The sequence below is a fragment of the Lepisma saccharinum genome, chromosome 9, assembly GCF_977018435.1.
Source record: "Lepisma saccharinum chromosome 9, izLepSacc3.1, whole genome shotgun sequence".
Taxonomy (NCBI): domain Eukaryota; kingdom Metazoa; phylum Arthropoda; class Insecta; order Zygentoma; family Lepismatidae; genus Lepisma; species Lepisma saccharinum.
This window is the reverse complement of record NC_139237.1, coordinates 92,944,137-92,969,362: the sequence shown is the minus strand read 5'-3', so window position 1 is coordinate 92,969,362 and position 25,226 is coordinate 92,944,137. Positions and strand designations below refer to the sequence as shown.

The window sequence follows — 25,226 nt, the reverse complement described above, 5'->3', positions numbered from 1 at the left end:
TAGGAAATTTTGAAATTATTTGCTAGTGATCTTTCTGGCTAGATGCGACTTTAAAGCATGAATGTTCAATGAAGAAAAAGCTACCCACTTTAATGGAAATAATGGCGTGAAGTATGTGGGTTTATTTCATGTTGAGCATGCAATAGGGCAGGGTGCAAAACTTCCAGTCGCCATTGGTGAAGAAAAGTTTGGGGCAGGCGACTAAAATTTTGTTTTTTCAAATGTGTGTCAAACACGCCCGAACATCTCAATCCAACGTTCGTACATGGTTTTGGAAAGCGGGCTGATTGAAAACCCCGTGTCCACTCAACGCCTACACCATCTAATCGACACAACAGTTCTGCAACTGTTGGGATGCTACCACTTTGGATGCACATGCAACCCAACCCATTTTCCCTGCTTTGCTTTTCCTCCACTCTTTTTCAAAATGGCGACACTGCAGAAAGTATGGTATGTGTGCACCATGCACCACGTGGACTTGAGGTGGGAAGGGGAGGGGTAGAGTGGAGCAGACCGTGGCCCAACTGTTTTCACATGTGAACTGCTCTCGCGCTCGCCAGTGTCCAGTCTTTGTTGACAAGAGAATGCGATAAATGCACTCGTGAATGTTCGTGGACGTTCTGTTTACCTAATTTTTTTTGGTTCGGTGGTAGTTGCGTGTGAGTGAAGTGGTTCCAGAGAAATACATACATTAGCCTTCTGATTGATGGATGTGTGTGTTCGATACGTGGATGCAAATGATTGGTCACATCAAGGAGGACATTTTAGGAGTAATAGAGCTTCCAAACTCTACTCCTGCTGGTTACTTCACAGCCATAACTGATTATTTAGATAAGGCAATAGGTTCAAATAAATACAGAAACAAGTGTTACATTGTAGGCTTGGGTACTGCAGCAAATATGGTCAGGCACAAATCAGGATTGGCTGTGCAAATGAAAGCTATTTGTAATAAAATTATAAACATTCACTGCCTTGCACACAGTTTGCAGTTAGCTGTGCATGTGGTGAAGTTGAATATCTTAGAGTATTTGTTTCCGTGATTAGGAATATTTTTCAGTGTTATCATGGCTCTGCTAAAAGAGTTCACCTCTTGAAAGAAGCGCCAGAAGTTATAGGAAAATAAATTCTAAAACTGAGTGATATTCACTCTATTAGGTGGTTAGCCAGTGCTGTGAGAGCTCTCTTGCATTCATGGAAAGCTGTTGTGACCCATCTTGAACAGGTGGCCCATGGAAAAGACAATGATGGCACTAAAGCTAAGGGTTTGCTGAAAAGTTTGAAGCAGTTTAAATTTCATAAGCTTCTGTACTTACTTTTGGATTTCTATTGAACCCTTTAAGTGTGGCATTACAAAATAAGAATCTTTTGATTGCATCTCTGAAAATAAGAATTGAACACTGGATGACCTAGAATCTAATGTTGGACCAAGCAAACCAAATTTCTTGGACCATGAATCCATTTCAGGGAAGATCAGGGATGTGCAGCTCACAAACATTCAAAATGGAGAGCAAGAGTTTGACTGTTAGAGAAAACTTAATTAACAATGCGAAGGTGTACATCACAGAAAGATTGCAATCTATATCAACAGATGTGATTGCATCTCTGCATGTTTTCGACGCCTTGGGTTGGCCTTCCAAAGCAAATATTCTTCAGTTTGGGATAGAAGAAATAAAGAAGCTCTACCTGTACTTGAACCCGAGCCTTTACAGTGAGAAAGTGGATGTTCTGTTAGCGGAGTGGACAGAATACAAACTTTTGTTTCCTTCTCTGACTTTGAATCAGATGCTGGAGAAGATTCACAGTGAGGAGTGTTCAACAAGATTCCCCAATTTGCTCCAGATTTTGACACTTTGTGCTGTTCTACCAGTGAGCACAGCTTCATGTGATAGAGATTTCAGCTGTCACAACAGACTCAAGACTACTTATAGGAACTCTCTGAAGACTGAGACACTGGATGATTTTCCCAGAGTTTCCATAAATGGACACCCCCGCCCCCCCTTGTCAGAGTTGACCCAGCAGCTGCGATTGATAAGTGGTACTTCAGTGCAGAACGACATCGCTACACAAACATTAATTCCTAAGGTATGTTCTTTTTAATAATTACTCATATTTTTATTATTTCTCAATATAAAATAGTGGCGACCAGAGATTTTAGTCCGGCGACTGACTTCAAACTTTAAATGTCATGCCTGCAATAGGGTCTATATTAAATGCTGGGCGAACATAATTTTTTTTGTCCATAAATTCTGAAAAAATGACAAACTTAAAAGAAGCATATTCTGAATTGTGTTTATTGAACGACATACATTTTAGAAATACGACGCCATTTATATAGGTATATTGTGTGTTTTAGTGTTTTTGCCCTTATTATTTTTTAAAACACAAGAAATGTTGTAAAGGTCAAGTTTCCCCCGTACATTGCACCATGCCATTCAGGAATACAGAAGGTGTGGAGGATAGAGCTACATACATTCTCGATCTTGGTCATACTGGAGGTGATGTGATCAGCACTATTCTCCATCTACCTTTACTCCCTAGATACCCATTGATGAGAGGCTGGGTGAGTCCCAGACCATCATCTGCAGGGACATTTTCTGAATATTGCCACCTGAAATCACCAACCTCGGGATTCGAACTCTGGTCACTTAACAATGAATCACGATGTTTATCTTACAGTTAAATTAAATTATAACTTTTGGACACATGGGAACCACAAAATCCATTTGTGTTGCTAATATATGTTTATATATATATGTGTGTGTGTGGGGGGGGTTAATATGAAGTAAGGTTGAAATATAGGAAACTCTTGCTTGTACCCTTCAATGTATTGCCTTGAAAACCGGGAATTATACTTGAATTTTATCATGGTCTTAGAGTAGCCACCCCATGATTGATCTGAATTGTTCCAAGTGCAGTGAATTTACGAATTAATGTTTTTGCCAGGACTAGCAAAAAAATGGTATGATTCCGGGAAAACGTGAAATCTGATATCTGACTTTCTAAACAAACATCTATCCTTGGAAAATACAAATTAAATTTAATGTCAAGAGAATTAATAACCCCTTTCCATCATTATCCGAACTCCAAATAAAGGGTGTTTTTTTTAAGAGTGATAGAACTTTCGATAGGGATAGCTGTCATTTGTTTTGTTTTGATGACATGTTGTTTTGTCATTTCATATCAGTGAGCATTGGCAAATGATCATGGAAAGAGTGACGCCGCAACAACGTTTACAAATTGTGGAAATATATTTCCAAAATCAATGTTCTGTTCGCCAAACGTATAGAGCACTTCCAAAATATCGGTACTGTCAGTGAATTGGCCTCCAAGCAGGGGCGGCGCGTGCCTTTTCAGGCAGGCAGGGCACATTTTTCTTTTTGAGTGGGGAGGGGGGGGGGCAGTTAACCTCTATATTCCTCTTTAAGGTTTTTGAGTGGAGTTCCTTGACATGGAGTAAGTAAATTGTTCGAACAATGGGTCACTATTTGGAATAAAATTAACATTCTGATCAAGATACGTAGGATTACGGAATATCAGCAACATATGGAACAAATTACATGAATAAAAAAAACTCGAATACTGACGTCGGAACCCTATACTCTTGCAGTAACTAAAATTTGGGTAGATACTGGAATGATTAGGAAAATGTTATACTGTTAACTCTGCTATAAAGTGCATGAGAAAGGAAGCAATGCGAAACGTACTTTCAACAACGACGGTGAAATCTGTGAAATGGTCAGCACCCCTCACTGCTGATCAATAACAAAATAAAATGAAGAAGTGAAGATACTAATTACAGAAATAAGAGAAAATAAAATACCTTTCTTTCCATTTATAATGATGGAAGAGCTTCTCCAGTTTCTGCGATGAATATTTTCCTTCCTACGATGAACTTTGAATGAAGCCTATATGCATCATCTATCTCCAGGCGAGCGGCTGCTCCTCGTCTTCTAATGGAGGGAGGGGGCATGGACTTGGATTCCACACAAAGTTATATAGTGCAGAGTAGTTGATTCACTACAATATGTCAAAATTTCACACATTCACACTTTTAACACTGGGGGGAGGGAATCTTGCTCCTCATCCTTTCTGCACCTCACCATGCCAATAATGTAAACTAATATTAATGTGTTATGTCTTTGTATAAGAAGTCCATTCTGCGGTTCTTCAAACATGCAAACTTCTCCATTACTCTTTTGTTGAAGTCAGGAATTTCACGAACAAGTTCTTTTTCGATAGATAGCATGGCCAATGCATTTAATCTCTTCTCTTTCATGGTGTTACGCATAAAAGTTTTAATGCGCTTTAGCGTAGAGAAGCAGCTTTCTGATTCCGCAGTGTTCATGGGAGTGGTTACAATAACACGTAACAGCTTCACAATTTCTGCGTATACCCCTTCTAAGTTGTTATGAAGGAAAAACTGAAGGAGGGAGGTTGCTCCACCACTGATTCTGAAATCTTTCCTCGTGTACAACGTAGTTAGTTCAGTTTTCAGCCGTGGCTTATTTAGAAAGTGGTATGCATGAACAGCATCGTTTACCTCACATTCAGGAAATTTTAGAGCATATGTCTCAAACTTATTTGAGCTAAAAAGTGTTGAAGCCACAAGATGCCCTGTGAATGAGAAGCGCTCACGGGCTTGCGTTGTTATGGTATCGCAAACTTCTAGAGATGCCGCTAGCTTCCCTGTTGCTGAGTTCGATTCACGCCGACGTTTTGGATCGCTTCCTTCCTCGGATGAACGTTCTCTTCCGGATATGCCATTTCTCACGTCCGTGACTGCATTTTGGAATTTGTTTATAGCAGCATGCACTTGTACTGGGTCCGTGTTCGTTTTCTGAACTTCGGCGTACAAGTGGTCAACATGCGGCATGATTTTGTGAAAGAGTGACAGCCAATACATAAAGGTGTTGTTTTTCAATTGATGACATAAACCAGCTGCCTCTCGAATTGTCACACCGTCGAATTCGGCACTCTGTTCTATGTTTTCAAGACATTCAATAATTTCCGTCCTGTATTCAAATATTGTGTTCACCAGTCTGCTATTGAAATTCCACCGCGTAGGAATTGCCCTGGGCAACCGCTTTGATGCAACTGATTCTAAAGCAGCAATTCTCTGAGGTGACCTCGAAAAGAATGATGCAAAGCCAGCAAGATGCATGAAAAATGTCCTGACCCCACTTATATGCAGAGTAGCCTGTTGCATGGTGAGATTTAATTGATGGGCATAGCAATGAATAAAATATGCACATTCATAATGCTTCCTAATAAGTGTTTGAACACCTGCATGTTGCCCGCTCATTACAGCTGCCCCATCGAAGCACTGAGCAATTAATTTATATGGCTTATCTTTTAAGAACTGACCTATTTCGGATAACAATATTTCTGCAATATCGTTTGCTCTGGCACGAGCAGGATTAAAAAATCCCCAGAATCGTTCGTAAACTTTTCCAGATCTCTCATAGCGGAAAATGAGAACAAGTTGTAGCTGTGAAGAAGAATCTGTAGTTTCGTCAGCCTGAATTGCAACAAAATGAGCATTTTCTATCTGAATGCTTATTTCTTCTCTGCATACTTCCAAAATGCAGTCCAAAATTTCATTTTGAACCGTGCTTGAGGTTCCCTTAAATACACTAGCAGACTCAAGATGTTCTTTCAATGATGAATCAAGTTCTGCCGCAAAATTTACAAGGCCAAGAAATATTCCTCTGTTAAGTGAATCTGCAGATTCATCATGACCTCTCAATGCACATTCAAATACACCGCAAAATTTAATGCAGTCTATAATAGTTGATAGAATTTTCCTGTTCTTGTCAACCATATCATTGTGCCTTTTCACTGCTATTCGATATGATGAGTCCAGTTCTTTAGCAATACTTACACGACCCAGTAATGCAAGATCCGTACATGCATTAATGTGCAATTTGGAAGATTCGTGGCTTTTTATATTTTCTGACAAATGTTTCATGTCCTTTATACCCGTACGTGTCCAAGCAAAGTCGCCCCCAAACAAAATACAAGGAAAGCAAAATAAAGCGCTGCGTTTATCGCAACCACAAAGCCACACTTTTCGATGATACCAGTCCATGTTAAAATTCCGATTTACTTGCTTTCCCTTACATGTTGTTGAATGCTGAATTGAAATATTTGGTCGATGTGGTTCTAGTAGCTTTATCTGCAGTTTCTCTTCCATTGTCAATGAATTGAAAGGCGTAGATATTAAAGTTTCTACATGATTCAATGTCATTTTAGCGTCGCAAAATGTCTTCCAAAATAATGAAAAGAAATATTCTATATTCACCAAGTATCCACTAATATCAATGACTAACTTGGAAGATGACGCAGCGTTAAGTTCAGTAACAACACTTTACATTGGCCATGTACCCCCAAAAATTTCGTTTATACTTACGAAGATATTCTGCATGTCAAGTTGCTGGAACACAGACACAATCACACAAATAAATAAACACGTACAGTAACTATAAACTCGCGAAAAACGAATTATTTCATAAGCGACCAATACGTACAGACGGAACGCAACGCAAACTCACACACTAACTCAAATCCAAATCCGTATTACAATGGGAAGAAAGGAGGACCTTTTTGAAAATACGAGGGACTAGTTTGAGCAATAAAAAGTGTTGTCAACTTTTCAGGTCGCCGGAACAAGCGCGAAGAAAAGCATTCGAGGGATTTTTTTCTATCTTATTGCTGCATGCTGGAAGAACGAATGAACTGCCTGCCAAGCGTTGGAAACACTGAACGAGGCAAACATGAATGGGCAGGGCACCTCGTTAACTGCCCAGAGACGGCTACGAATTTTGCGCTTTTCCATTGTGAGGGGACCGTCCCTTGCCTATGCTGTAAATGTTTGGATCAGAGCCGAGATTGGACTCTCTCCAACAGGACGTAGAAATATATTAACCTCGCACAGGGTGCATACCCTGTAAGTCTGGTTGCAGCAACGTAGGGGTCGAGGGAAAAAACAAAAAAAATATTTACGCGTATATACCGATCGTCTCTTCAGATGAACTTTTTATGTTAAAATTGTTGTGGGGCAGTGCCCTAGTTGCCCTTTATGTAGCATCGCCACTGCCTCCAAGATCATGTGACCTAACGCCACTGGGTTATTTTCTTTGGGATATCTAAAGTCTCTGGTTTATGCCGATAAACCAGCAACAATTGACACTTTGGAAGCCAACATAACTCGTGTTATTAACAACATACGTCCCCAATTATTTGAAAAAGTGGTTCAAAATTGGACTGATTAAATCTGGTCCATCACAGCTAATCGTGGTGGACATATGCCGGAAATTATTTTCAAAAAGTAAATGTCAGAAAGTTATCTTTCAAATAAAAACACAATTGGCTTCAAACTTATTTTTTTATGTGCTTTATTTCAATTCAAAGTTCTATCACTCTAAGAAAAACACCCTATATAATTCTTTAGCATGCCACTTGATTTACATCATCATTCAAAATGTTGATGACATGCAGCTTGGAAAGTAAGCATCTGTGTGGTATTTCAAGTTGTGAAAGAAAGGGATTCTCTCTTCAGTTGTACAAATTGCTTGTTTTAATACTTAATGGAATCATTTTATAAGAAAATTATTGCAAAAACCAATCATTTTTTTTCAAATATGACTTTTCAAATGTAAAACAAAATGATTTATAAGAGAAAGGATGCTAGCACAAGAGGGAGGGAATGATGCACTATTGGTGTTACACATGCAAGTCAACCTGTTCAGACTAACCTCTGCCTTACACATCTTTTCATTCATAATAGCTACAAATGGACTTACTATGCCATTTGCATGATGTAATTAATACAATAATTTTCATTGCATGATAGTTCATTGAAGGCAAATATTTATTTGTAACCAATATCGTAAATTTACCTTTTTTTGCTCAATTTCCCCATTATCCATGGAATATAAATCTAGATTTTTTTACAGGTACTTCTCAGAGTACACTTTACACTGCAAATATCAATTTTGTTTAGTTTCTTTATCAGAGATATAATCCTGTGCGTAACAGCCCATGAAGGGCCTTGGCTTACCTACTGACAGCTGGTCTCCCTCACACGCTTTCCTTCGTCACCTCTAAACGTGGAGATCTTCAACCAGTATTGGAATAGCCGGGTGGTCAACCTGACATATCCCCAGCCGTTATAGTAGGTCTCCGTGACCGGATTCGGCTGAAATTTTAAAAATAAATTAAAATCAAGCATTTTCAAAGAGCTTTAACTAGAAAAAGAACCCAGTAGCAGAGCTGAAATATTTTCTGCCAATTCTTTGGATTCATATGTTTTATCTAAAATAAATATAGCTCTTATATTATATTACTTCCCTACTAGAAAAATTCTAAAATTTGACTTTTGTTCAAAATTGAATATCAATTTTGGCCTTAAAATTTCAGCCATTTTCATTAGAGATGGTGCAAGAATGCACAGAACATAAAATATTGCTTGAAATGTACTGAAAACAATGTTGTGTACCACAGCTTTCTATCATTTTCCTTAGCTGAGCTATCATAATTATCGCAACTGTCTGCAAAGCCCAAAAATGAAACAAAAAAAAATGGCCAGCTTTTTTAAACAAAGTTTTAAAAAAATAATGCCTCTCTGAACTACCGCTGCATGTGTGTTAAAACAACAAAAATATAGAAAATTATAAAAGTGGTCAAGCAACCAGTGCTGGAACATTCGGTATGGACTGACCCATATGCATTCTGGACAAGAAATCTCGTCTTAGTACAATTTCTATGAACTAAAAGTGGTTGAACATCATAGTAATGCTTCTCCCACTTATTCAACATTTCTAACAATATTATGTGTACTCATATTAGTGGTTATTAGTGAGTGTTTTAGGACCATTTGCAGGGACGTCAAATTTGTCAAAAATATAGCTGTATGCCAGTGGGAATTTGATTCATACATCCTATGCTGAATCCTGTGATATTTTCACTATGAAAAATATTACCTTTCTGATTTTTTAATATTCTGTTGAACATGTATTGATTATGCTGTGTAACAATTTTCATTGTGGTAAAACCTGGGACTCGCTATCAAGTGGAGTTTTTTTTTTCATCACAACATATTACTTTATTTACAGATTTTTCTACTTTCTGAGTAGGTAAGAGTGGTAATATAGTCATTTTCTGTTAGGAAAATGTTCTCCTCTACAACAATAACTAAATCATCAAAATACTCCATAGTTTCCGAGATATGTCGTATTTTGTGTCACATGGTGCGTTCATTTGTCCACCCAATTTCTGAAAATCTTCAAATTTTCAAAACTTCGTAACTTTCAAAATATTTGTTGGACAAGTCTAATATTACATATTTGTCATTTTGAACCAAGTATCTATCAGTACAAAAAATTTTAAACATATCCACAACTATGAGGCAACCTGCTGTGGGCGATTTCACGTGGAATGACCCAATAGCATAAGTTCTTAATTTTAAAAATCTGCTAGTGTCTCCACCTAGTGGCAATAGTCGCAGGCAACCCTCCTCCCCCGTATTGTGCACAAGACATACCTATATATATTAGTGATTGGGTTCCAAAACTGGTGGGCAAGGTGCCGATACTGGGGGGGGGGGGTCAAAGACACTATATTTCCCTTTGTATATAAGATTTAGCATAGTGTGGGGCCCAAAGTGGGGGCAACCACCCCCCTAATTGTCGCCACTGTATATATATACAGAGTGAACCAATGATAGCTGTGCAGAATATTCAGACATGATAGATTACATTTTGTAAGTCTGCACTTCGTAACACTAGTAAATTTTGTCAAGTGTATAATACGCAAGTCAGTAACAGCTTATATGTTACTTTTTTTAAGATCGGATATATGATTGCTAAATTGTCACAAATAGATGATTTATGTCAATTTGGACCATTAACATTGATGTATCCTGAGTATTCCATACATTCTAATCTTGCACCAAAGCAATTTCGTAGAAAATGATTTTGAAGTATGCGTAATAGCAGCACAATGTTTTTTTAGAGCTTGACATAAAGGTCAGACTCCACTTTTTTGTAAAAAAAAAATTAACATAAAATCTGAGTTGATTGTGTGATGAAATATGGTATGTAAAATTAAATCATAGTCAAGAAATATATGTATTTTTCGCTCTGTGGGCAGTGTGAAACTACATACTACAAATTCCCTCTCATGGTTCTTCCTTGAACAAAATACCTGCCTTGGTTCGACCTGTTACGTGTTTTCGTTACTTCCCCAGGCAAATAGTTTGCTTTACACAATTGAACTAAAAGACATAGAATAAATAACTACCATTGGCCGCTAGTCAGAAAGCTAGCTACAGCCACTTTATACTGACGCCGAAAGAACCCTCAAGTTCTCCCTTCTTGTCCAAAAAAAATGTTAGAATGCCGATCCCCACTATTCAGCTGGATCCTTTATAGAGGCTCTCCGAAGAAAGACCAGTCAACTGGAAATTTCCTCCCCTTAAATATTTTAAAATTAACTTCCTCCCTGCTTCCAGTCACGTATGCCAAGCCTCTAGTATGTTAATTTTAAAACTGCATAAAAAGTAATAAAAAGGGATCATGTACTGATTCTATCATTACAACATCAGCATTAAACTTAACAAAAACATAAAGTTAATATCAGCACTTGGAGTTCACCTACATGAATGATTAACAGTACCACACATTCAACAGAACTCTTGCCACAGCAAGGTCACCGATGTCAGAGCAGTGTTGCAACCTGTTAGCATCAGATACAGTAAACCTTTTACAATATAAACTTAAACATACTTGATTCCATGGAACTTGCTTTGCAATGCATATCCTGTTCTTCTGTAAGCAATGACACACAACATAAAACATGCTTTATTTGAACAAATAACAATGCATTATACATAATTTTCCACTTCACATGCCATTGGCAATGATGTAATCATATGAAACACACATACGAGGTAAAAATTTTAAAAAAAGATCACAAACAACATAATCTTCATAGACTTGAAAATCTTTCCACTTTTTAGCAGGGGTATGGAGGGTCAAAGGTACCGAGATCAATCATGCAATGAAGTAAGCATACATTTCAAGTGTGCAAGTATATAAATATACAACTTGCCTGCTTCACTGCTATTACAGATTTCTAGGACTGGACACTGGAGGCTGCACACCCTCAAAAAATTAGACAACTTTTACTTTCTTTAATCTCTAGAGATTGATGTTTTATGTAACAAATTTTATTTCAAGGTGCAGAAAACACACACAAATGAAGGATTCCTTTCCTCCTGAAGCATGACCAGCATTCCCCAAACTCCACATATCCTGAGCAATTTCACTACAAATTATCATTGTGTGTGTAAGGAAAAAATATTCCAAATGCACATATTCCTATATCTTGAAGCAGTTTCATGGCTTTTTGTCTAAATACTTCTGTATATCAGGTCGCCACAAACTAAAATCAACATAAAATATTTCTGTCCTGTGATTTTCATAAAGCATGCTGCTACGACGCCAGAGGCACCAGGTTCGATTCCTGGCCTGGACATGGATGTTTGTGAGTGTCCATTCATCAATTTCATCATATCATCACTCATCCCCATCTTCGCAAATTAGCCAAAAATTGCACAAAAGGCAAAGTAAAACATAGCAAATGAAATCATGCGAGTATGGAAGGTTAAGTGCACTAAAATTGTCGCTTCTCGAGACGCTATTTTTTGGAATCCTTGTTCGTTGACGACTCTGTCTTTTGAAGTACTTGCCCTTTGGCGACGCTGTGTTTTCGATACTGTCTTTTGGACTCCTTGTCGTTTGGCGACTCTGTCTTTCGCATAACTTGTTCTTTGGTGACCTTTCGTTTCACAAACTGTCTTTTGGAGACCTTGTCCTTTGGGGACTCTGTCTTTCGGATAACTTGTTCTTTGGCGATGCTTCCTTTCACAAACTGTCTTTCAGAGACCTTGTACTTTGACGACGCTGTGTTTCAAATACTTTCATTTGGAGATCTTGTCCTTTGGCGACGCTGTCTTTCGGAGACCTTGTCATTTGGCGACGTTGTGTTTCAGATACTGTCTTTCGGAGACCTTTTTCTTTGGTGACGCTGTCTTTCGGAGACATTTTTCTTTGGCGATGCTGTCTTTCGGAGACCTTTTTCTTTGGTGACGCTGTCTTTCGGAGACCTTTTTGTTTAGCGACGCTGTCTTTCGGAGACCTTTTTGTTTGGCGACGCTGTATTTCGGAGACCTTTTCAGCGTATTCATACCACCAAGGTCAGGACCAAAGTTAGAAATCTTTTCAGTATAGTTCCATATAGGGATGTGACGACCTCATCGCCAAGTGACTTGTTCACTGCAGTTAGTCAACCAACTGAGTGAAATGGTCAACATTTTGCTCTGTTGGGATTTACAGATCTGTCCTGTCATGGCTCTATGAGCGTCCCAAAATCGGCAGAAGTGGGGTATGGTTGGTGGACTACAATGTGATCCTCCCAGCTAGATCCGAGGGATCCGCTGACCAACGACAGTTGCGGTCCTCCATTCATATTGGGGGTTAGGCGTAGACCTGGCAACTCTGCACTGTAAAAAAGACATGCCAAGAAACAGCAATATGAGGCCATGGATGTTCCCAAAGTAAAATATTCCGGAGGTAAAATAGTCCCCCATTCGGTTCTCCGGGTGGGGACTACTTTGGGAGGTCCCTGGACTAAGGACAAGATCTACATTAGGAATAAGGATATTAAATTAGGCACCTGGAATGTTCTGAGCCTTTACCGGGCTGGGGCATTTCAGTGTAAAGTTAATGAGAGAGTTAAGTATAAATTAGATGTAGTAGCTGTCCAGGAAGTTAGGTGGCCAGGAGAAGAGAATTGTAAAACTAAAAGTTATACTTTTTTCTATGGTGGTACTGAAAATCATAATTTTGGAACAGGCTTTTTCATATATAATAGAATTATCTCGGCTCTTAAAACAGTAGAATTTATTAATGATAGCATATCATGTACAGTTTTACAGGGTAGGTGGTGTAAAATTATTTTAATAAACATACATGCACCAACAGAAGATAAAGATGATAATACTAAAGATGGTTTTTATACAGAGTTAGAACCGGTCTTTGATAAATTTTCTCAGTATGATATGAAAATTCTGTTAGGTGACTGTAATGCACAAATTGGCAAAGAAGAGACATTTAAACCCACGATTGGTAAAGAAAGTCTTCATGAATTAAGTAATGATAATTGTATAAGATTGATTACTTTTGCAACCTCAAAGAATTTAATTGTGAAAAGTACCACTTTTAAACATAAAGATATACATAAATATACCTGGTCTTCTCCAGATGGTAAAACTCATAATCAGATAGATCATATTCTCATTGATAAGAGAAGGCATACTAGTATAATTGACGTTCGTACACATAGAGGTACTGACTGTGCCAGTGACCATTATTTAGTAATTGCTAAATTAAGAGTAAGACTCGCAGTGATAAATCATAAGCAACAAAATATAAGAGTTCTAAAATTTAATACAGGAAAATTTGCTGATGAAAGAATTAAGAAAGATTACCAAATTAAACTGTCAAATAGATTCAATGTTTTGCAGGATTTAAATGATGATGAAAATATAAATGAAACAGACGTAAATAAGAATTGGGTGAACATACGTAATGCAATAGAATCAGCAGCTAAAGAAAGTATAGGATACTATAAAACAAGAAAAAGTAAGCCATGGTTTGATAATGAATGTCATAATCTAATAGAAATAAGAAATCAGGATAGACTTAGGTGGTTAAATAACTCTGATGATACAAATGTAAGCAATTATAATAGAATAAAGCGAGAAGTTAACCGCAAGTGTAGAAGTAAAAAAAGAGATTACTTGAAAAGCAAAATTAACGAAATTGAAACAAACCGCAAAAACAAGAATATCAGAGATTTATATAAAGGTGTAAATGAATTTAGAAAGGGGTGGCAACCTAAAGTAAACTTGATAAAAGATAAAGACTGTGATTTTCTAGCTGACCCAAGCGATATTCTAAATAGATGGAAGAACTACTTTAATGACCTTTTAAATGTTCATGTAGGAGATAAATCAGAAGTAAATGAAATACACACAGCAGAACCTTCAGTTCCAGAACCTAGCTTGACTGAAGTTAAAGATGCTATTAAAAGGCTAAAGAATAACAAAGCACCTGGCATTGATTTAATACCAGCTGAGTTAATTAAATATGGTGGAAATTTATTAATATGTCAAATTCATAAATTAATTTGTTTGATATGGAATAAAGAAGAAATCCCTCAACAGTGGAAAGAATCCATAATTGTTCCTGTGTTTAAAAAAGGTGATAAAATGAACTGCAATAATTACCGTGGAATTTCTCTACTCTCAACTACATATAAAATATTATCAAACATTCTTTTAACAAGACTAACCCCATATGCTAGTGAAATTATAGGTGATTATCAATGTGGATTTAAACAGATCAAGTACAGATCAAATTTTTCACATCAGCCAGACACTTGAAAGAAAGTGGTAATATATCAGAATGTCCATCAGCTATTCATTGATTTAAAAAAAAACATATCATTCGGTCAAAAGAGATAAATTATATGATATATTAGTAGAGTTTGGAATACCTAAGACGCTTGTTAATATGATAAAAATATGCACCAGTGAAACAGAAAGTAAAATTCGTGTGGGTATTAATATGTCTGACAAATTTACAATTCATGATGGGTTAAAACAAGGAGATAATTAAATGGTGTGACTCAGTTGTTAGCATATGCAGATGATGTTGACTTATTAGGGGAGGATATAAATACAATTAAGATTAATGCTAAAATATTTTTCAAAGCAGCTAAAGAGAGAGGTTTGGAAGTTAACAAAGAGAAAACTAAATATATGCTTACAGGCCGAAACCAAGTGTTAGGTAATCATCAAAATCTAATTATTGATAACAAGAAGTTGGAACCAGTTTCCAAATTCAAATACTTAGGAGTAATATTAACAAATGAAAATTATATTAAAGAGGAAATAAAAAGTAGGCTTAATTCAGGAAATGCATATTACTTCTCTCTTCATAAACTTTTGTCTTCTCGTTTAATATCTAAGAAACTAAAAGTTAAAATATACAAAACAGTAATTTTGCCTTTAGTATTATATGGATGTGAAACTTGGTCGCTTACATTGAAAGAGGAACATAAATTGAGAGTATTTGAAAATAAGATCCTTAGGAAAATATTTGGACCTAAAAGGGATGAGGAGACAGGTGAGTGGAGAAGGTTACATAATTTAGAAGTACATAATTAATTTGTATTCATGTCCAGATATTAGAATGATTACATCAAGAAGACTTAGGTGGGCAGGCCATGTGGCACGAATGGGAGAGGAAAGAGGAGTTGACAGGATTCTTGTTGGAAAACCTGATGGTAAGATACCTGTAGGAAGACCTTTTCCTTTGGCAACGCGGTCTTTAAGAACTTCTCCTTTGGTGACTCGGTCTTTCAGAGAACGTGTCCTTTGGCGACTCTGTCTTTCGGAGACCTTGTCCTTTGGCGTCTCTGTGTTTCAGATACTGTCTTTAGGAGACCTTTTCCTTTGACGACTATGTCTTTCAGAGACCTTCTCCTTTGGCAACGCGGTCTTTGAGAACTTGTCCTTTGGCGACTCGGTCTTTCAGAGAACGTGTCCTTTGGCGACTCTGTCTTTCGGATACCTTGTCCTTTGGCGACTCTGTCTTTCGGATACCTTGTCCTTTGGCGACTCTGTCTTTCGGATACCTTGTCCTTTGGCGACTCGTGTGTTTCAGATGCTGTCTTTTGGTGTCCTTTGGCGACGCTGTGTTTCAGATACTGTCTTTCGGAGACCTTTTCCTTTGGCAACTCTGTCTTTCAGAGAACTTGTCCTTTGGAGAGACTGTCTTTCAGAGACCTTGTACTTTGGCGACTATGTTTCCGATAGTGCCTTTTGGTTACCTTGTCCTTTGGAAGCGCTGTCTTTCAGAGAACTTGTCCTTTGGAAGCGCTGTCTTTCAGAGAACTTGTCCTTTGGAAAGACTGTCTTACGGAGACCTTGTACTTTGGCCTTGTCCTTTGGCGACGCTGTGTTTCAGATACTGTCTTTTTGAGACCTTCTCCTTTGGCGACGCTGTGTTTGATATTTTTTTTCTGACTTTGTCCTTTGGCGACGCGGTCTTTCGGATACATTTTCCTTTGGCAACGCTGTCTTTTAGAGAACTTGTCCTTTGGCGACTCTGTCTTTTGGAGACCTTTTCCTTTGGCGACTTTGTCTTTCGGAGACCTTTTCCTTTTGGCGACTTTGTCTTTCGGAGAACTTTTCCTTTGGCGACTTTGTCTTTCGGAGACCTTTTCCTTTGGCGACTTTGTCTTTTGGAGACCTTTACCTTTGGCAATTCTGTCTTTCAGAGAATTTGTCCTTTGGCGAAACTTTTTTTCGGAGTACTTGTTCTTTTGAGACTTTGTCCTTTGGAGACCTTGTCTTTTGGCGACAGTCTTTTGGAGACATTGTTTTTTGGCGACAGTCTTTTGGAGACATTGTTTTTTGGCGACAGTCTTTTGGAGACATTGTTTTTGGCGACTGTCTTTTGGAGACATTGTTTTTTGGAGACTGTCCTTTGGCGACTGTCTTTTTGAGACCTTGTCCTTTGGCGACAGTCTTTTGGAGACTTTGTCCTTTGGTGACTGACTTTTGGAGATCTTATCTTTTGGCGACTGACTTTTGAAGACTTTGTCCTTTGGCGACATTGTCTTTCAGAAACCTTATTTTTAATATCGTAAACCATACACCTTCCAAAAAATATATTTGGCTGAAAGACCATTTATTTGTCAAGTTTTCGTTCGATGGGTGAACTTTTCGACTGGGAGGGGAGAGCATGTTGGAAATATTTTGCGTTAGGTGATTCCACGAAAATATTTTTTTCCTTCGAATTGAGAGAATACACATACAGTAGTTGGATACATAGTTGCCAAATTTAGGTCTTCGCGCAAGTTACGAATATCAAATTTAATACTTCAAGTGTCATAAATGTAGAGTTACTGTTGATAACGTGACTTCTATTGCAAAAAAGTAAATCGCTTAGTTACTTGTTTTTAAAAGTTACTAGCTACAGTTAATATTCCTCTAAGAAGTTGCTTATAACTCAGTTATAGATAACTAGTTACTTCCAAACATAATTTTTCGTCAATATACAACTATAAGTGTGAATCAGTTGCCGTTGTAATGATCATGAGGAGCTCATTAACACGATATATTACATGCTTATGTCGGGAGGGGGGGGGTAAAAAAGATGAAAAGATGGTGCAATCAAAATTTACGTAGCCATTATCTCAAAAACTGGTATTTTAATAATAATATATGCCACGTATACTGTACAAACCTTATGTGGTTCTTTCAGGATGCCAAATTTCAATGATATAGAATGTAAGGTTTTGGGTCTTATTGACATTGAATGACTCGTATGTACAGGGTCCGGCAGAGGAGTTAGACCGATTTGAAATGTGAATAACACACCTAATTTTCAAAGATACAGAAATGTATTACTACAGGAATACATTTATGCCATTTTAAGTTATTGTATGCCAATTGGCATGACAACTCTTTATGACTTAAAAACAATGTCCTTCAAGTGACTTCCATTTACGTGTACACACATTCGAAGCCTCTCCCAGAAGTTGCGGACGGCACGTTGCAATATTTCACCATCAATGTTTGCAATTTCATCTCTAATTGCACATTTCAGGTCGTCTAATGTGCGAGGTTTTTTCACATACACTTTGGATTTGAGGAATCCCCACAGAAAAAAAAAATCACAGATTGTAAGGTCTGGTGACCGAGGAGACCAGGGTATGTCACCAAACCGGGAAATGACATGTCCAGGAAAAAGTTGAAGAACAACAACCATAGAGGATGTAGATGTGTGAGCCGGTGCTCCATCTTGTTGGAACCATATGTCTTGCTGATTTATCCTACGCCGAAGCCGACGAAGTTCTGGTAAAACAAAAGTATTCATCATTGCGATATAGCGTTCGGAGTTCACCGTCACACAATCCCCATTTTCATCTTCGAAGAAATACGGGCCGATGACACCAAATGCAGCTACACCACACCATACCGCCACTCGTGAACTGTGAAGCGGCCGTTCATGAAGCTCCTGCGGGTTTTCGTTTGACCAACATCTAAAGTTTTGCTTGTTTACAGATCCATTTAAATGGAAATGTGCCTCGTCACTCATAAGAATAATAGTTTCCTCGGACGTTTGGAGCATCCGTTCAGCAAATCTTTTACGATTGACAAAGTCCTCATCGTGCAGCTTCTGCACAAGCATAATCTTGTAAGGGTGAAATTTTAGATCCAGATGTAACATTCGTCGTACAGAGCGACGTCTTGGGCTCCTAACGATAGCTTCCCTTACTCGTCCTATGTTTTCTGATGTCCTTACGGTTCGAACACGGCCAGGTGGTGACCTATTCATAGCTGATGCTGTCAATCTGAAATTCTGCACCCACCTGTTTGCGGCTTGGTACACGTCCATGGCGTGCCACATGAAAATGACGTCGAAAAAGACTGGCTGCGTTTTCAATAGATATTCTCCAGTCTTGAAGAATCCCTCCACAACAAACGCTCGATGTTGCACATTCCAGGGCTCCATGCTTACTGGGCTGACAGTTAAGCAGGCCACCAACTTCTCACCGGATCGCTGATTGTTGATTTGAATTTATTTCAATTGTTCAAATGGACAAAGCGCTGACTCAAAATCTTACGTAGGTCATTTGAAAGGAAAGGAAAAGGCCTTCGAATGTGTGTAGAAGTAAATTCAAGGGATCATTATTTTACACGAACTGCCGTGGTAAATAAAAATGGCATACAATAACCTGTATTTCTGTAGTAATACATTTCTGTACCTTTGAAAATTAAGTGTGTTATTCAGAGTTCAAAACCGTTTAACTCCTCTGCCGGACCCTGTACTGTGTGTTACGGGCGTCACCATTTAAGTCGAAGTGACAGTTTCGCTCCAGGTGTGTGTTTATTTCAATATCGTGGGATCAAGTTGATTATTGAGATAGGTACGATCTCTAAAAATACACGTATGTTGAATCACTATTTACAGAATCCCATGTATTTCTTATGGAGGAACAACTTAAACTACAAGTTACGGCTATTCAAATGGAAGTTCCGACTTTTCTTTCCCCACTACAAAGAAAATCTTCAACCTATCCTCTTTCTGTTCGTGTTTTTCTACGCCATCGGAAGTTTGATATTCCCAAGAGAACAAGTAAAATAATACTCCCATAAGCGTAATGCTATAGCAGTCCAGCGCACAGACCTCTCGTTCTCCCTCTCGATGTGGCATGGGCTGCGTAGGGTGTTTCCAGAACCTCGTATCTGTCTGGGCAGAAACTGTTCCTCGTGGCCTTAAATGTCAGAAAATGACGTGTTACTTTGAGCAAAAAATCGACCAACCCCGGAACCTCTACGCGAGTTCGTCATTATGAGTTGCCAGACTTCCTCGGAAGAAGGGCAGCGGGGGAAATGATGAGGAGAGTGAGGTGGAAGGTCAGAGGTCGGGGCTCCTTAATTGAGACGAAGCGCCGGTGCGAGATGGATGGCGTTGCAGCTGCGGCGGATTAAACACGAAACAAATAGCCTGCCTGCTCCTGCTGTGCAGGGGATATACGAGCGCGTCTGATGAAGATGCCTGGCTGGAAAGGCAACAAGCACTGTTTTGGCGTAGAAAAATCTACCGTCTGCTTCAGAACTGGATGCACTGGCCAGTGGATAGTCATTTAAGAGACTGTTTTAATTAGAGCCGAGCCAATACTTTTCCCGCGTTTCATCGTCCGCAAAAGTGCCGCACGACGCTTTCGCTTATCCTGGGAGTTATGGAAAATTCAAAGTTTCCAATAATTTGGTCCCGGGTTCGAATACCGGCTTGAGCATGGGTTTTCTTTGTGAGTATCTTCATCGATTTCATCATATCATCACTCATTCCCATCTTCGCGATTATCCTAAAGTGGCAGAAAAGGGAAGTAAAAAAGACAATCAATCCAATGTTTTGGTTTCAATATTATGTGAAAAAACTCTACTTTGAGATTACATAAAAGGTATCTTATACCCTGGTCTATTTTTTCAAATATTTTTTTAATGAAAGTGGCGAATTGATGCTTATAATCAGAGTGGAATGATCACGTATTAATATTAATCAATATTAGTTACAATTTTTAATCCACGTGAAGACTATAGGTATCTGCTCAGTCCTAATGTAATTCTCTGCTCACATAGGAAAGTTTATTTGAGAACATAATTTAAGAAACAACCCTGCCTGCCTGACTTTGTTTTACATATGGAACTGCACTATGTGCTAAAAATATATTTCCACGGGAAGTCCAGCAGGATACACCTATCCAGAAATATTACATTCGAGAAAAATGCCTTTTAAAACCGTGCTTCATCAGATTGAGACTGATGGCAATTACGTTATTCTATCATCTACCAAGTTACGTGAAAGCAGTAATTTGTCTACACCCCCATCCACAAACAACCCTTGGAAAATTTTGGTTAAATCCCTTTACAAAGGGAGAAATGCATGACATGGTTGAACAACAAATTGAAAATGTTCTTAAGTCTGAATATTATATTTAAGATGATATTTATATTGTAAATTATGGTAATTATATGGTTTATTTTGTAATGAAAAATAGATGAAACTGTACAGAGTCCTCCAAATACCATTCTATATTCTTTATACGGAGTATAAATTGCAATTGCAACCCCGTCGACTGCAATTGGCTCTGTAACCAACTTCGTTTTGCATGAAACGATGTAAATTTCCTTAGCAGATGTTTCGTGCCTGTCGATTATGCTTATCTTTCTGTACTGTGAATGATTAAATTTCAAAAAGTTCCGAAGTCCTTATGGCAAGAAGAATCAGTGGCGCAGTCAAGCAAATGCCTACTACCCTTAAGTCGGTCTCTTATCTCCAGTTTTCAAATATTTATCCAGATGTTTCCGACCTTCAGTCTTGTATACTCAACGCTTCTCTACTACCCCCTGTAAGGGAATTTGTTACCGAGTGTTAGTTGTGAATATGTATTGTGTGGGTCTTCTAGCTGTTACGTTTTCCTGTTTCTTTCCTTTCCAGACCCCGTGACGGAGGAGGCTCTGATAATGAAGGAAGTGGTCTCGCCAGACGATGTACTCCGCCTACCCAGGATAACTGAAAGTAAGTGGGTTTTTCGTTTTTTACAGGTGAATTTGAATACGTAATTTACAGGACTATAAAATTTGAAAGGAGTTAAACGAGATTTTGAAGAACATGCTAAGCATCGAGGTTTGTGAACTATATTTTTGTCCTCTGCCACTCGACTGGTGTTCGCTTCCTCCAAAATTCTTAAATCATGTGCAAGATGGAAGACCAGACTAATTTTCGGCGCCTGACAGATAACCACAGAAATGGTATTTTATCTAGTCTAAGGTAAAGTTCACCGTGCCATATTATTACAATTCAAGGAATAGTATTCTCCTTAAATAAAAATAAATAAATAAAATAAAAGCAAAACGGACGTAAAAAGAATCGAATCCAACAACCTGTGGATTGCCTCAGGGAAACAACAAGAATTTTCTCAACAAAGACATTTCCGAAATTTCCATAACATTCTAATAATTTCGCAACCCGTGCAAATAATCACGTGGTAAAATCTTGTGTCATGGTTCCCTGTAAACACTAAAATCATCAAATTAGTTATTTCCATATTTCCCGTATTTTCTCCTCTTTAGCTCTCAGCTGCTCGGAGTGGGATAATGCAAGATTATTTGTCCCTGTTTATCTCCTTCTCTTAGTCTTGCTAATATCTTGGACTCCTTAATAACTTCCCAAACAACTCCTTATCAATTTGTACTGCCATGTTTCCTACAATGTTTTTCCTACTTCCTAATAATATTCACTTCTGTACACCCTTTGATGTAAAAATTAAATAATAATAATAATAATAAACCCACACCCCCTATACGCCTTCATGGCGTGGTGCTATGCACAGGGGAGCACTTTACTTTTTTTTTTTAATAAACCCTATCCGTCAGTCCGTTTATCTTTCCAACCTATAGAGCTGAGACTATTTTTAGAAGATAAATCTCTGATTCAGATACTCCACGATGTTTTGGCCCCTCCTTTCACCTTCTCTACCTGCTCTTTTACTTGATGTTATTCAGAATTGTATTAGTATCTGGAGTACTATCGTAACATAAAATTATTAACCTGGAATAAATTGAAAACTAAAATGGGGAGTAACGCTGTGTTTCGAAAGGGTATTGAAAATAAGTTTAGGTGTTGTTTCATTACTCTCTTTTGACTTAATACACGCTTATCAACGTTTCTAATTGAAATACTTTATTCCAAGCAAACGGAGTGTAAGGGGTGATCTTCCACGTAGTACACCCTGGACTGCATTTTACAGGCGAACGAGGCTCTGGCGACTGGCCCTATATAATTCTGTGTGTTGTCCTGTTTTTGTCCCTATGTGTGCTGAGTGTCCGTTTACAGCCTCATCTTTTAACAGAAGTCAGAATATTTTAAGATTTTAGTTATGCAACGTTAGAGTTGCTATTCGTAACGGTAAGGGGCTGGACCCCGAATAATGTGACGGGTGCAAAATAGCCTACGTGCTGACGCACCCAAAATTTTAAATTCAAATTATTCCAAAGAAACAAGTATTTGCAACTGATTAAATATTTTGCTTTTATTTTTTAGAGACATTCGAGACGAGACGAGACTTTTCAAAAGTTGTCCCGTCTCGAACTTCAAAAGTTTTGTCCCGTCCCGTGAGCAACACTGTCGTTATTTTAAAGGAAGGTAATGGAAAATTCCATAAGGGAACTCAAAATATTTTAATTTTTTTTTAGCACTGGATTTGAAAATTTTCAGGCAATCTGTATTTTTCCACCGCTAGTCGGTGTGTATGGAAAACGGCATAAAATACAGGATTACAATGCTAAATTTGTAAAAATAAAGAATACAATACGAAAAATGCAATAATAGTAATAATTGTCTGCGGAGACTGTTTGCATACGGTTGCGTTCTGCCCGTCCCCCAAGATACTTGTCCCGGTTTCTTCCGACATGCCACGTAACCTGGACCACCACCATTTTAAGTGAATGCTTTGTTTCCGCATATGTTGATTCCCGTGAATTAATAATGCCATGGATTGGCTTGACTTTTTTGTGTTGCTGTAACCCGAGGACTCCGTTGAGCTGGGGTGGAAAGGTGCTAATTGGCAACAATAATCCATTCAACAGAATTGATAGACGCTCGTATTGATTTACTGTGGGGACGTTTTCAAGTGTACGAGTCCTGCCATTGAAGCTTCGTTGTGTAAATCAATCGATGGTAGTCGCCAGGGTTCAACATCGCTGCCGTTGTTTAGTCCGCCCATCCGATAGGAATCTGAATCGGGGGTGGGTTGGTGTTGTCGCCCACACACACCGCGCGGGGGTTGGTAATTTGCATGAGTTAAAAACTGGTCGATAGTGTGTCTGTCTGCACACGGTACTTTCTGCCAAAATATTTTGTCTTCGTCAGGATGGAAGACGTTGAGAGACCACGCTCTTTGAGTGAATACAATTACTTCGGAAGTAAGTGTCCAGGACTGCCATGCCTTGTTCACGTGATTTCTTGAGGACGAGGGCACGTCCCATCGCACAGATCCTCGCGCTTCCTATCTTTGTCTCATAAATTAAGAGTATTTGAAAATGAAATCCTTAGAAAAATATTTGAACCTAAAGAGGATGAGGTGACAGGTGGATAGAGAAGGTTACATAATTTGTATTCATGTCCAGATATTATTAGAATAATTAAATCAAAGAGACTAAGGGAGAATTCACACCGAAGAAACACGCGACATGCAACACGAAACACGTGTCGCTTATAAGCCAACAGTCAGTAATCAATGCAACCTTTCGAACCGAAAAGCCGCGGCAAGATGCACGTGTCGCGTGTCGCTTACGTGCCTCTCGGACTGTGCCGTTTTCTCAAAGTCAGCAAAGAAACCAGGGTCGCTTGCCGCGTGCATCTTGTCCCTTCGGTGTGCAACACTCGTGTCGCGTGTTGCGTGTTTCTTCGGTGTGAATTCTTCTTTAGGCGGGCATGCCATGTGCACGAATGGGAAAGGAAGAAAAGAGTTTACAGGATTCTTGTTGGGAAACCTGATGGTAAGAGACCTGTAGGAAGGCCAAGACGAAGATGGAGGGATAACGTTGAGATGGACCTAAAGGATACCGGTAAGGATGAAAAAGATTGGTTTGACCTTTCCCAGTTAGTTTTGTTAAAGGCTAAAAAGAGAACAGACATAATGTTTTTTTTAATAAATCAGAAAGGTGTTTTCGAAAAATGTTCCCTGCTTTAAATACCGTTCGACAATGCGTTAATTGAGCGAAAGGGTTAAGGAGAATTCACACTGAAGAAACACGCAACACGCGACATGCAACACGAAACACGTGTCGCTTGGAAGCCAACACTCAGTCACCAATGCAACCTTTCGAACCGAAGAGACACGGCAAGATGCACGTGTCGCGTGTCGCTTACGTGCCTCTCGGACTGTGCCGTTTTCTCAATACCGTGCATCGTGTTGCTTCAGTTTGTTTTTCGCGCATGCACAGCGAATGCTTCATTCCAACGAGCTATATTTAGACACTAGAAGAGAGCACAACCGGCATTATGTTTGAACCTCTAATTTGTTGATATAATAAAGTATCGATATGTACAATGTTTTAAGATTTAAACACATCGTTCATTTCGCTTTATCAAGTTTTTTTTTATGCAGTTATCTATCGGCTGTAATTTACCTTCAGCATCGTGAAAAGAGGCCGTGTTTTGGCCATTTACCTGACTGCTTTTATTTGAAAAAGTCAGCTTATGAGGCACTTTAGTCCAAAATATATTAGTCAACATGGTAAAGTAGTCTAGTGCATTGTTTTTCAACTGCCGTGCCGCGACCCGATGCCGTGCCCTCGTATTAACTATACTGAGCACCGAAATGTTCTGCTGAAACTGGTTGACAACTATCATAATCCCAATATCATATTTGAGTTGAGTTTTCGTTTTTTAAGTTCATTTTATGCACAAATAGACTAATCAGAACTGGAACTACCCGGTGCCTCACCGGTTATCGAACCCGGGATCACTTAATTACAAGGAGACGACGTTACCACTTTGTCTTCCATATTTTTATATTTG

The 25,226-nt window shown here is 38.6% G+C and overlaps 1 protein-coding gene across 1 annotated transcript in view; it reads left to right on the top strand.

Annotated features, from left to right (window-relative positions):
• unc-119 (unc-119 lipid binding chaperone) overlaps nucleotides 1-25,226 on the top strand; it is a 58,688-nt gene that overhangs the window by 2,207 nt on the left and 31,255 nt on the right. Inside the window, exon 2 of the mRNA XM_083128636.1 lies at nucleotides 21,141-21,221. Coding sequence (XP_082984762.1) covers nucleotides 21,141-21,221 — 81 coding nt within the window. The remainder of the gene's footprint in view (nucleotides 1-21,140; nucleotides 21,222-25,226) is intronic.